This window comes from Barbatula barbatula, assembly GCF_947034865.1.
Source record: "Barbatula barbatula genome assembly, chromosome: 10".
NCBI lineage: Eukaryota > Metazoa > Chordata > Actinopteri > Cypriniformes > Nemacheilidae > Barbatula > Barbatula barbatula.
Window position 1 is genome coordinate 23718639 of NC_136773.1, and position 12924 is coordinate 23731562.

Sequence of the window (12924 nt, forward strand, 5' to 3'; positions counted from 1 at the left end):
CGTCAAAACAACTTTTTCATGACACGTAATTTAAAGAGAGAAAAAAACATGTTGAAGACTCAGCCTACACTTATGAACTTTAATACTTTTAAAGAAGTCAAAATGACACACTTATGCAATAACACTCTTTCACATGCGATCAGACAGAAAGGCTTACTGTTGCTCTTCTCTTCACACATGTTAGATCATCATTCGTTTGGTCGGTTGCGTTTTTGTCAGTTTTTTTTGCATTCGTGCCGTGAGACACATGGATGTGTACATGCGGCGGGCCGCTCCTTGAGTGTACGTGTGGCGCATTCGAAACATGACATGATATCTCAGTGTTAGCACAGGGAACCTCCAAAGAAAAGCTCCTGTGAAGAAGATGCCGGGAGTCTTTTTTTGAGGGCTTATCTGAAATACTGCCGGTTGGACAGGTATCGTGTCGTCTTTCCGACCTCCCGCTGGGCAGCATACAGGCTGAGGTGCTGCGGAAAAGCTTCACCTTCTGAGCTTCAGGTGCGTCATCTGTTTGAGGGCAGTCGGGAGGTTTGGAAGAATCAACGTGAAGTTTCGTTTTTACTGAACTTCCTTTCCCTGAAGGAAGTCGTAGTAAAGCACTGGAGTGTCTTTCGGTTCGCTCCGGTTCCTGCAGTACGCTGAAATGCACGATGGGTTTGGCGTCTCTGTGTTCGGCAGACACGCAGCTGCTTTTGGACAGCCGCAGACCGTTAACCGCAGTGGCGACGGATCCCTTTGACGCGTCATCATGCGCCGTATCGGAACTGGACAGCTGCATCTGATGCGACGTCTGAAAGGACCCTCGTGCTGATGGAGGAAGCGGAGGGATCATGGGAGACGCTACGGGACTGATGGGGGACGCGGGCGGTGTGGTGCAGGGGCTCCGTGGGAAAATCACCAGAGAAGAGCAGCGACGCAGGGGTGCCCTCGCCTTCCGCCGCGAGACAACCCTGTCCTGAGCTGTCTTGCGCTCCGGGACATCCGAATCGAAGATGCTGCTGCTGCTGCAGTAACCTGCATCGCTCGCCGTGCTGCTGCTACAAGAACTTCCATCATACAAATTCCCGTTACCGCCGTCACATGTCGCGATCTCTCCGTCGTCTGCGTCGCCGCTTTGTTTGCAGGGCTGCAAGGAAATCTGCAGCATGCTTTTTCTACTTCCATTTACCTTAGGAATAAATACAGTGGAGTGGCGTTGTAAATTACCGTACTCTGGAGACAAGGGTGGCAAAGCCAGGGACAGCGGTACTGGAGTCACCTTCAAGTGAACGGAGCTACACGCCAGTCCTTCAGCGGAGCTCCGGCCGCCAGCAGTCAGCGCGCAGTCCTCAACATGACTGCAGCTCTCTGACAGAGGGTCCGTGTTGCTTCGCCTCGAAGCAAAATGCAATCGCAGTTGTCGTGCCATGCGGTCGAGGGTCCTAGTCCACGGGGTCCAGAGGAAAGCACGACATGGCAAACCTTCTCGCGGTATAAAAGAAGAAATAAAAGAAGCCAGAGCGCAGCACAGCGACTGCTCCCGGTCCCGATCATTAGCAGCTCAGCATAGCCAAAATAGCGGTGGTGACAACCGACATTCCTCCCGAAGCTCTTCAGAAGCTACCGGCCATGTGAGGTCAAGCGCGATATAAAAACAGCGGGTAACAGAGAGGACTGTACCGTCACCAGCTGAGCCTCACAGAGGCAACTGCAGAAAGAAACTCTCTCCTATGGCGCATCAGCTGCGCCTTCTGCGGTTTCGCAAGAAACCCCACCTCCCTCCAAACGCATGAACCCCTGCCGCTGGTCAATGCAGAAAAACAACAATCTGCATGCATGCCAGAACGGAGCGAGGTGGAACAGCCTGCAACCTCCTCCGGCAGAAGACGGTCTAGAGTTTCTGCTAATATTTTTACCCCACCGGCATAGAGTTACAGGAAATAAAGTGGAATGGCTTTTGGCATCATTTCATATCAAATCAGGGGGACCGGGTTTCCGAAAGGTATCCCTACTTTGAATTCAGCAGTATGTGCGGAGAAGCGGGCGTTATGAGCTGTTGAAAGCGCCAAGCTCGTAAACGGAAGGTTTGGCCTATTTCTGCTCCTTCCAGCAAGCACCGATTCAAGGCATGATGGCTTCATCTACAGACTCAGTCTGTCCGTAAAACTATACTGTAATGAGCCTGTTTGTGCCGAATAAGAGCGTTGGAGCTAGTCATGGACATGTGCCACATCACGTGTCATCTGACACCCCGTGTCTCAGCCATTTAATACTCTCTTCTGTCACAGAAATGCCATCTCATCAATCACAGCCAATTGCAGAGGGGAGAAATGCAGTTTACACAACACGTGAAACCTCCTTTACCTCACATGAAGACAAATAAACTCTATATTGAGAACAATTGCAAATTGAATATTATGTTGTAGATGTTGTAGGTTATGATTCTGTGTCTGCGGTTACGTGACAAAACAAAGTTAAAAACATTTGCACTAAATGAGATTCAGGTTGGCTAATATGGATCTAGGTCGAATTAAACCAACGGTTGGATATGTTCATACTTCACCCAACCATGGTTAAAATGATTTATGTACGCATGTCTAAAAGCACAGCATTAAAAGTCCCAAATGGAAGTAATTGTAAAATAACGTATAAAACTCCTCTCTCGAATAATGCAGTTGATGTAGAAACGTCAAAATGAAGAACTATTGTTGCATATAAAGGTACTGCGGACATGAGATATAAAAATACAGCTTCTGACCGTTTTCCTGCTGCATTTTTAATTACTAAACAGACTATCCACGATGACGTCACTGCACAAGAGAAACCCGGCAACTCTCAAACTTCCGGTTTTCTGCGTAGCCGGTTTATTACTATGCATGTAAATACGTAAAAACTGGTTTTAAGCAGATTATTGATAGTTATCCGTCTATTTTGTGCATGTAAACACACTCAATGATGTGTCATATTTGACTGTAATCTCTCATACTCCTCAAGAGATGAAAACAGCATGCATGCCTGATTCATGACCGTCATACAATCCAACAAACACATTCAAGCAACGACATGTCAGATTTTCTCAATATCTAGTAACTGGAAGGTGAATGTGATCAAGACGTACTGTACTCATATGAACACTGGGTCTTTTATACACAAGTTTGTTTAACTTTTCTCACGATTCAGGTGGGACGGCAGCAGCGTGACGGAGAACCCCCCCACACACACGGCGGTCACGCTTCGTTCACTTTTGCACGTGTAAAGCAGTTACTTTTCACACATTACAGCCCCCCGGGGTAGATTGGATTTCTCACACCTGAGCTTTATGGTGGCTACTTGCTTAAAGGCGTCCTTGTTCATTCATTACACACTAAACGCTGCTGATTTTACACACATGGACACAACACTTACTGCTCAACTACATTTACACTGTAAACGCAGTCACTGTTGGGACAAATAAGCAGTCACGCCAAACATTTAGGCTATAACAGCTACTACAAAATGGAAAATAACAAAATCCAACACCATGAGAATTTGAAGGTAGGACTGTGTGATACTAAAACGCAATACACAATATGGGATATGAAAATGCATTAACACAACACTGTGTTATTTATTACATTCCCACATGACTTTCAACATGTTTCAGAACACAAATAAAGATATTTAGGTGACATCCGAGAGATTTTCAGGCCTCTCCTCGTAGACATGATGGTTATAGTAGCTGTCAAGGTTCAGAAAAGTATGAAAGACATCGCAACATTGGTCCATTTACTCATTGTGCCTCAGAGATAACTCTGTTTTTTGTGCATTCCAAGTAATATAATTTAAACTGCACATGGTTTGTTTTGTTTCAAGCAATAAACGCTCAAAAAAGTAAAGCTAAATAACAAAATAAAACACAATAAAAACATCATAACATAATACAAATAGTTATCTCATTTTGGAACCAAACTCTTCCTCATATTCTCCTCTGTCTTGTCAGTCTATCGCATGCGTTCACGACAGCACTTCAGCGCATTCGGTTATGAAATCGAGAGACGTTTTGCTAAGATCAGCTTATATACAGCGTGCGTCTGCTTGTAAACGCAGAGTTGCGCTTCCGGGTGGTCCGTGAGAACGCCGGCGTCTGACCCCACCGAATGCGCTTGCGTGGAAGTGCTCTTGTGCACCATACACTGACAAGACACAGGAGAATATTCCCATTAAAGTCTGTATTTTGGTTTGTTTTTCACACACATAGCATTCTCATCGCTTCAAAAAATGATGTCTATGAGGAGGCCTGGAAGTCTCTCGGATGTCCCCTAAAATATCTTTATTTTTGTTCCGAAGACGCCAGGAGGTCTAAAAATACGTTGAACGTCATGTGAGTAAAATAAAAAAAATCACACAACTTTGACTTTGAGGTGAACTTTTCCTTTAAGTTTGTAAAATCAATTTTGGGATAAAAGCGTCTGCCAAATGCATGTCAGATACGTACCAATCGATTTTCATCGAACACCTCAAATAACAGGCGATGTTTCCTGGGATGCACCTGTAAAGGAGAACAAACAAACAAAATCGATCAACGTACACATAATGTACAGAACGTCGACTACATGTATAACTCTTGACGTCTGTAAATGGCCAGTGACTCATAAGCACATGCTTGTAAAGTCCAGACAGAGTATCAGTCGGTCCATTTCTAAAGTCCCTGTGCCGGTATTTGGGCCAGCGCTGGACATCACAAATAGAAACGAAACCTTTTCGAAGCTGCTCTCCGGATCATTATAGCTCTGATTCATGCATTACAGAAGTGTGTGGAGCGTCTGTGACGGTAACTCTTTGTGTTTCAGTGGGGTGTGAAAGTGTTGGACAAAAGTTTGACCGCTCACAACACCAAATAACATCAGGACATGAAGGGACATGAAGTTGACCCACAAATAAACATTCTGTCATCAGTTATTCATCCTCATGTGGTTGTAAACCTGTATGTGAGTTTTTCTTCAGTGGAACACAACAGAAGATATTTTGAGAAATGTCTCAGTGGTTTTGTGTATTTAAAGTGGAAGTTCAGAGTTGTTTGGTAATCAACGTTCTACAAAATGTCTTGTTTTGTGTTCTGAAGAAGAAAGAAAGACATACAGGTTTGGAATGACGTGAGGATGAGTAAATGAATAAATGGTTTGCGATAAATGAGCGATTTAATTCTTCGAAAAGTTATGTATGGTCAATGTTATAGGTTGATGCGGATAGTATACTATCTATCTGGCATGCGGATGTTAGTTGGGATATGCGTGCGTGCGCATGATTGCGCAAGTCAATCAACAATCTGTGTCGAGAAAGCGAAATTTGTTTTATACATTTTTGTTTGTTTACAAAATGTCAGATTTGTTAAATGCAACATTAAAACATGGCCGTTCACATCCAGAAGTTGCAGCAATGCTTTCCTTTTCCTAAAATTATGTGAAATATATCATTTCTTTAATATATTTGAAAACAATTCAAATTGATTTTACAAGTGATTGCATCGCATATCGAATAACGCATTATTTAGCATGCTATCGCATTTCCCCTCAACATTGCACAGCCCTATCGCTTCAAAATATTGACATTTTCTTATCTAATGCGTCTGTTTCCTGAGAACCTTATATTGATGTTGCACCGCATCTGTCCGGCCATTCTGAGAAACGGGTGATGGCCATGTAAGAGAGATGCTAAGCACATCAGTAAATGCGTCACAGTTGGTCACATGACAGCGAAAAAAGAGGAAGGAATGTAAGAGGTGCCCAAAGCTTCAGCGGCCCCGTAACCCAACTCCTGACCCCGAACCCGTAAACTCTGACCTCACAGCAGGGGAACGCATCTCTTATCGCACGCACCCCAAACAGAAGCTTTTACGTTTAATTCCCATGCCTGATTACATTTCCTTTGAACTTGAAAGATGAACTTGAAGATGGATTCTATTTAAGGAATAGTGCACGTGAAAATGACAATTCTGTCATCGTTTATAAGTTTCAGAGGAACATTGAGCTGGACGTTCACATAACATGACATTGATTCTGGATAAACCATCATACAGTACAGGTTAAAAATAATCCTGTGTCAGTTTAATTGACGGTCATGTGATACCTTACAAGACTGGATTGACCTCTTTATTAAATACTAAATTCCAGTTTATGTTCTTCTTTTGAACAAATATAGTCTCTTTTTCATATTTTCTTTTAAACGTCAAGAGTAAGTCAAGTTGTTTACCATCTATCAAGTTTAGACCTAATTATTATTATTATTATGTTAAAAACACTGAAAGGCTCGTCCTTGTTTCTACATATCTCAGGTTAGAGTAAACTGGGTTTTGATCCAAGACCAAACACACACATTGAGAGTAGTGAGTTGACATTGGAAATTCTCAATAAGAAAAGACAATCGTACAATGCGATGAAACGATCTCGATAACATTACATCCTTATAAAATGATGACCTGGTCTTTATTAATAGTTTACCATTACAAACCAGGTAAGGAGAATGTTTGCTCAAAAACAGCTTTTTTTTTAACTATAGATTGCAAATTTGATCACGAATTGCTTCCAAACTCTCTTTATATAATGCAAACAAGTTTTTTATTCTGTTGTAAACAAGCAGAATGACAGATCCGATTATGATTTCAACCTTCACATAGTTTATAATGTAAACTATCATTGTGCTTTACTCAGATCTACCATGTTTCGAATGCGTGCGATTCATTCAAATAAACATTTGATTTTGGTGTGAATCATGACCCGAGATAACACAGCAAACAGAATGAGAGAAGAAGATAATATCACTGATCTCTGAACAGCAGTGTACTTACTCTAAAGAAGAACTCCTCATTCCACTTCGGATCCAACGTCTAAAGACAGCAGAGGAGAGACGGTGTTAAACTCTTGATGAAGTGTTGACTTCTGTACAGGACAGTAAATGAGGGTTTACCTTCTTAATGGTTTTGGTTTGCAGGCTGGTGATTTCTCCATTCACTGGATCATACAGAGAGATCCTCGTGTACGGGTCACTGGAGATGAACAGAAAACAGTTACGCGAACGGAAACAATAATGATCTCAGGTTTGAGAAATGCCAGTGACTATTTCTGAAATGAGGTCAGATGCACCATAACCAGTCACATATTTATCCGCATTTTCTACAAGAATTTAAGAATATTGAGATCTGGGCACGACAAACATGATGCTGAACTAAACTCACCGAGTGAAACACGGCCACAAAACATCAAAAATTCCTTCAGCCCACGCTATTATCAAAATAAACGAACATTTTTAAAGTGTGCGACAAAAACACATGAATTGCACACCGGGACGAGAGGAATTGGTTTGGGGTCACGTCCTTCACCATCTTAACCTACATACAACATCGGCTGGAAGCAATTCACAATACTTTTCATTCAAGCGGCTAAATGTTTCTCTGAATATCACGGCGGCAACACAAAGGAGACGTGTCATGTGCAGATGTTGATGGAATATATTGCGTTATTTCAGACTAAACTCAAGGACAGACAGGACTCAAATAAACACTGCCATCTACTGTCCTGCTCTCACCATAAGACTCGCAATGCATGCGTCTCCAAAAACTAATATTTCATTACGTTGATAAACAACTCGTGTGTCTTTTTATGTTCATTTGTTCATTTTTTGTCGTTATTGCTGTTGTCTTACTGCATTTATGGAAAAACTATAGAAAGTCTTTCATTATTGACAACTTTATTACATACAAGAGTAGCCTAAAACAACAAATATAAACTGGTTAACATTCACCAGAACACCACCTGGCCTATCCGACATCAGGTTAAGTGCGTTTGATAAACGAGTTACTTTGAGAAAAGACTAAGAAGAAAAACACTGTTTGTATTTGGAATAATAAAGTGTACTTGTGAACGTACAGTGAAATAAAGCGCATTAGTAAAGCAAATAGGGTGAACATTGATTCCAGGTTGAATTACTGGAGTTGCTCATTCTTCCTCGATGTTTAAGAAACGTCAGTTGAAAATTAAAGAATGATAAACTGAGGTTAGATTTACTTTCTACAACATGCTTTTTTAAGGAAAAGATAAACGCCTGTATGAGTGTCAGATTGTCCAAACAGAACATCCGTCACGCAGGATACCTGAGACACAAACAAACTACCTGATGTGTTCATAACAAACTGCTAGTGTGTACACGAATGAGAATGATGCTGGCAGAGGCAGAGCAGATGGACACATCAGGGCAATTCCGTGGAAATATCAACATTACCATGAAAGTTTTTTACCAAGGGTTTTTACAATGGTAACAGCACAGATATTAACATTTGGCTATTTAAATACCCATGTGAGATCTCTCTCCTAAAGCGTTTGTTTTATTTTTACTGAATGATTTTTCATATTCATATTCAGTAAGAGCCCTTTTCAGGATTGTCGCATCCGCTACATATTCCTCATAAATGGACACATGAAAATTAAAATAAAGTCACTATATAAAGAGGCATCTCGTCTCCATTCATTGGGTATTATTGCTTCAGGATTGTGCATTTTATTTCACAGAAATCCTACAAAATTTGTCGTCTCCCAAATAACGCGTGTTTTATGACGTTTAGACTCTATCTGATGTTTCTGATGTTAGAACTCTATCAACAAGGGTTTAGTAAAATATAAACAGATGGTTCAATATATTCAAATTCATTTTTATGTCACGTCCATAACATTGGAATTGCTCATCACACATCCTCTATGTACCACAACGACAAAGGTGTTTGCTTCACATGAATCAATTCTGATCTATTTAAAAAACGAGTTAATCATCCTAAAACAACCAATGTCCTTAATGAATAAATGACAAAGGTTCTGTAAGACAAGATGACAGAACGTAAAGAGCCGAGAGGTGAAATATCTGTCTATCCTGACGCTTCAGGTGTAATAGTGTCTCTGCTCAACAAACGCACGACACAACCCTTGATACTGACCTGGCACCCAGAATGTCCTTCTTGGCCAACCCGATTCCAGCGATGACTTTTACCCTTAAGATTCTGGATTCATTCTATTGCAAATAATGATATGATTAACACCAAACAGATAGTCAAAGTCTGCCAACGATAATAGACATACTCTCATTGTATAATGCAGAGGCTACTTCCAAATATACAGCAATAATAAGTGTGAAACTCTTTTGGCATGACGTCATGTGGCGATAAAAGCTTAGATATTGCGCAATATTTCAATTAAAAGTCACAAGACGAGCCTGACGGTCACCATCACAGTAAAACACATGCTCGTATGTATGTCAGATCTCCGGCATCGTTACAAAACCACAAACTGGGAGAGAAAATACACAATAAGTTGTGATCATCAGCCAACTTTCTCTTCAAGATCCAGCGGATGTCCATTAGATGCCACAAATAAAGAAGAACTGTAGACGTTATTGCTCCTAATATCAAACATCTAATTGAAACAAACACGAAACGCGACTCTATGTGTCTGACATAACAAATCACATGATGTGACACAAACCTCATCCGCTTGAAGTCCTCGAACCTCGGGGAGCAGTGCGGCCATGTTCACGTTTCGTGAAAAGATGCCAAACTGCGTGGATACGAACGTGGGAAACGCTTGATATGAACGCGTAAGAACTGCACGCGGCAACGAGTTCACGGGGTCTGACACGAACTGAGTCGCTTTAGGTTATCAAACGCATCGTGGAAACGTCGAAGAGCTGCGTTCCCACCTTGCGCTTCCGCGTCGACACGCCCACAACAGGATCTGCCACGCCCACCGTGGTATAGGTCACGCCCCGACACTCGTTTGACGTAAATCTTCCGTTCTCTTATTCTCTTATTCATTTACAATTGTATTATTATTTTTATCCCCTTTGAGATATGTTTATCTACCGCTTACTGTGAGCGTGTGTTTTTAATATCTCGATTTTTTTTTTTAAATGTTATCCCCATTATTTTATCCCCGTATGTAAAACAGGTCAGTCATCATTCATCATATCGACTGTATTTTAAAGTACTTTTTATTATAAAAGATCAAGTTTCTCTTCAGTTAAGCTTGTATTGTTTAGTATTTCTGTTGGGCGGTAATATCATGCACTGTTAGAAAGAATTAAAACAATACATTTATATAGTAGTAGTAGTATCAATAGGTGCAGATATATAAGATAATACATTTAGCTCTTATAATGTAAATATGTTATTTAAACAGGCTGTTTATAGTTTGGACGGAGTTTATTCTCGTCGAATCACATCAAGGCATGGCTCCGTATCCAATGAAAACGGAGTATTATTCAGTCCCGCCCATTCACGCGTTTCCCAGGAAGTGCTCGTTGACACGAATGATTCTTCAAACAACGATCGTCAGGTATGTGTTCACATATAAGTACTTTTATATTTGTTTTATTCGTATCACATACGTTTAAGTGTTTCACAGACCGATGTTATGTGCATGTTTTAAATTAACAGCAAACTCGTGGTTATTAAAAATGAGTACGTTACACAATTGCATGAAATGCCGATCGATCGCGATACAAAAACAATATGTGACTTTGGAATTTGACTGAAATTACGTTTAATCTCTCTCACTTATGCAAGAAATCCTTCTTGAAGAGTACAAAATAATTGTATCATTGTTATTTTTATAAATATTATTTTACTTTTTTGCAGAATTTCTCTCTGTAGGCCTATATGTAACACAATGGAAGTGGACCGAAAAGACATCTTCCTTATAACCGGTGGAGGAGGTTATTTTGGATACCGGTATGACAGTGTTTCAGAATTATCGTTTATTTAAAATCATATAGCCCTCGTGCAGCATGATGCATTTATTTTAGTACCTGTACAAAACGCTTGATGGCGCCATAATACTGGTTTTGCTTCAGTACTTAGACATCAAATCGTCACGTAAACAAAAGTTTCTTTAAAATCATCACGTGAAGAAAAGTTTATTTCTATACGTATTATGATTGCTTGAATTGCATAAGCTCTCATTTTAACAAACTGAACAAACACCGGACCAAAGAGTTGCTATAGAATTAACGGATATCAGAAATATTATGAATAACTGTTATTTGTAATTATTTGTCTTTCAGTCTTGCCTGTGCTCTCTACAAAAGCTCCTCAAAAGTCGTGCTTTTTGATGTGAGGCCCCCGAGTCAGGAGTTGCCAGAGGGTATCGAATTCACAAAGGCAGACATCCGTGACTACACGCAGGTGGAAGATGCAGTCCGCGGCGTTCACTGTGTGTTCCACATCGCCTCCTATGGGATGTCGGGGCGAGAGCAACTCAAACACAAACTAATCGAAGAAGTGAACGTACAGGGGACAGAGAACGTCCTCCGGGCGTGTGTGGCACACGGCGTCCCTCGACTGGTCTATACGAGCACATATAATGTAGTGTTCGGAGGTCAGGTGATTAGGAACGGTGATGAAAGTTTGCCTTATTTACCCTTACACCTCCACCCTGATCACTATTCCAGAACTAAGTCTGTGGCTGAGATGCAGGTTTTGAAAGCCAACGGTTCCCCGCTGAAGAATGGCTCGGGGGTACTACAGACATGTGCCTTACGTCCAGCTGGTATTTACGGCCCCGGGGAGCAAAGACACCTGCCTAGAGTAGTCGGTTATATTGAAAAGGGCATCTTTAGGTTTGTGTACGGGGACCCAGAGAGTCTTGTTGAGTTTGTCCATGTGGATAATCTGGTGTCCGCACACCTGTTAGCTGCAGAAGCGCTAACTGAAAAGCGTCAACACCGCGCTGCCGGTCAGCCCTATTTCATCTCTGACGGACGACCCGTCAACAACTTCGAGTTCTTCCGGCCTTTGGTGGAAGGGCTGGGATACACCTTCCCAACACTTCGGCTCCCGATATCGCTCATATACCTCTTTGCGTTCCTGACCGAGATGGTTCACCACGTCATCGGTCGGATCTATAACTTCCAGCCGCTCCTGACCCGTACAGAGGTCTACAAGACGGGCGTCACCCATTACTTCAGTATGCGCAAGGCACAAGAAGAGCTGGGATACGAGCCCAAAAAGCATGACCTGGAAGAGGTTGTGCAGTGGTTTCGAATCCGAGGTCACGGGAAAACCCGCGGACAGTCATCAATAAAGAAATTCCTTTTAGATGTTTTGATCGTTGTGATGTTTGCAGCATTGATTCTTTCCTTTGTGCCTGTTGTGGGACAGTAACACATGCTGTAACATCAGTTTTAGCACAGCACCTCATGTGCGAGGTTTATACTGACCTGACTGAATTGAGAGACTAAATCAATTAACACAAATTTATTTTAATTCCTCTAATAATCTGTGTTTTGTTGTGCGCTAAATAAAGTTGGGTTTACCTTTTGGTCACAATGAAAGGTGAACAAATCAGCAAGACTATACATTTCAGTGGAAGATTTGACATGAGAATCTTTTAGTTTTTGTGTCATTTAATGAAAGAATGTAAGCTGACAGACAGATAAAAATAAAAATTGCTGGACTTATATTTGTGGTATATGTTTCACTTCTTTTCAAAATCCTAAAACTTTCTGTTCATACCCTGTTATGTGCTCCATTTGAGATTAAGGTTTCGCTTACTTTAGAATGAATAAAAAGCATTTCGTGCAATGATAAGTCCCTGTAACACCATATAAATTGTACAAACAAGATAACACAGATAATAACTTGTTATTGTAAGAAGAAAGACAATACAGGAGGAGGATAACAGAGCATTACATGATGTTTCTCCCCCAGCAATAAACTATTGAATCATAGATTGTTCAGAGTTGTTCATTAACTTAGGTGTTTCACGTCTAAAGCGGTTTATTGTGTATTTTATTAATGGAGATATTTTCTAAGGGGTTGATCTGTGTGGTTAAATGTGTAATCTGGATGAAAGTGGACACGCAAAGACCCTCCAAAGGAGTTTTTTCAGCTTTCTTCTCCCCCTCGCTGAGCTCTCGATCATTGTTTCG

At 41.2% G+C, this 12924-nt stretch overlaps 2 protein-coding genes across 4 annotated transcripts in view; one reads left to right on the forward strand and one right to left on the reverse strand.

Moving 5' to 3' along the window:
* nedd4a (NEDD4 E3 ubiquitin protein ligase a) overlaps positions 1–12924 on the reverse strand; it is a 37090-nt gene that overhangs the window by 23412 nt on the left and 754 nt on the right. Inside the window, exons 1-5 of one of the 2 annotated variants that reach the window (XM_079465586.1) lie at positions 9483–9771; positions 8939–9012; positions 6922–7000; positions 6803–6841; positions 4454–4507 (exon numbers count right to left, since the gene is read on the reverse strand). In XM_079465586.1, the coding sequence (XP_079321712.1) occupies positions 4454–4507; positions 6803–6841; positions 6922–7000; positions 8939–9012; positions 9483–9527 (291 nt within the window). In that variant the 5' untranslated portion in view covers positions 9528–9771. Of the gene's footprint in view, positions 1–4453; positions 4508–6802; positions 6842–6921; positions 7001–8938; positions 9013–9482; positions 9772–12924 lie in introns of those variants that run through there. The other variant, XM_079465587.1, reaches the window with a different exon arrangement.
* Positions 10182–12722, forward strand: sdr42e1 (short chain dehydrogenase/reductase family 42E, member 1). 2 transcript variants are annotated; one of them, XM_079465590.1, is made up of 3 exons: positions 10182–10331; positions 10634–10726; positions 11059–12722. In XM_079465590.1, exons 1-3 carry the CDS (start codon positions 10225–10227, stop codon positions 12155–12157), a joined length of 1299 nt encoding a protein of 432 aa, XP_079321716.1. In that variant the 5' UTR covers positions 10182–10224; the 3' UTR covers positions 12158–12722. The 2 variants fall into 2 exon arrangements, with proteins under 2 accessions (XP_079321716.1, XP_079321717.1); XM_079465591.1 differs by lacking the exon at positions 10182–10331 and adding an exon at positions 10340–10456 and having other exon boundaries at positions 11059–12569.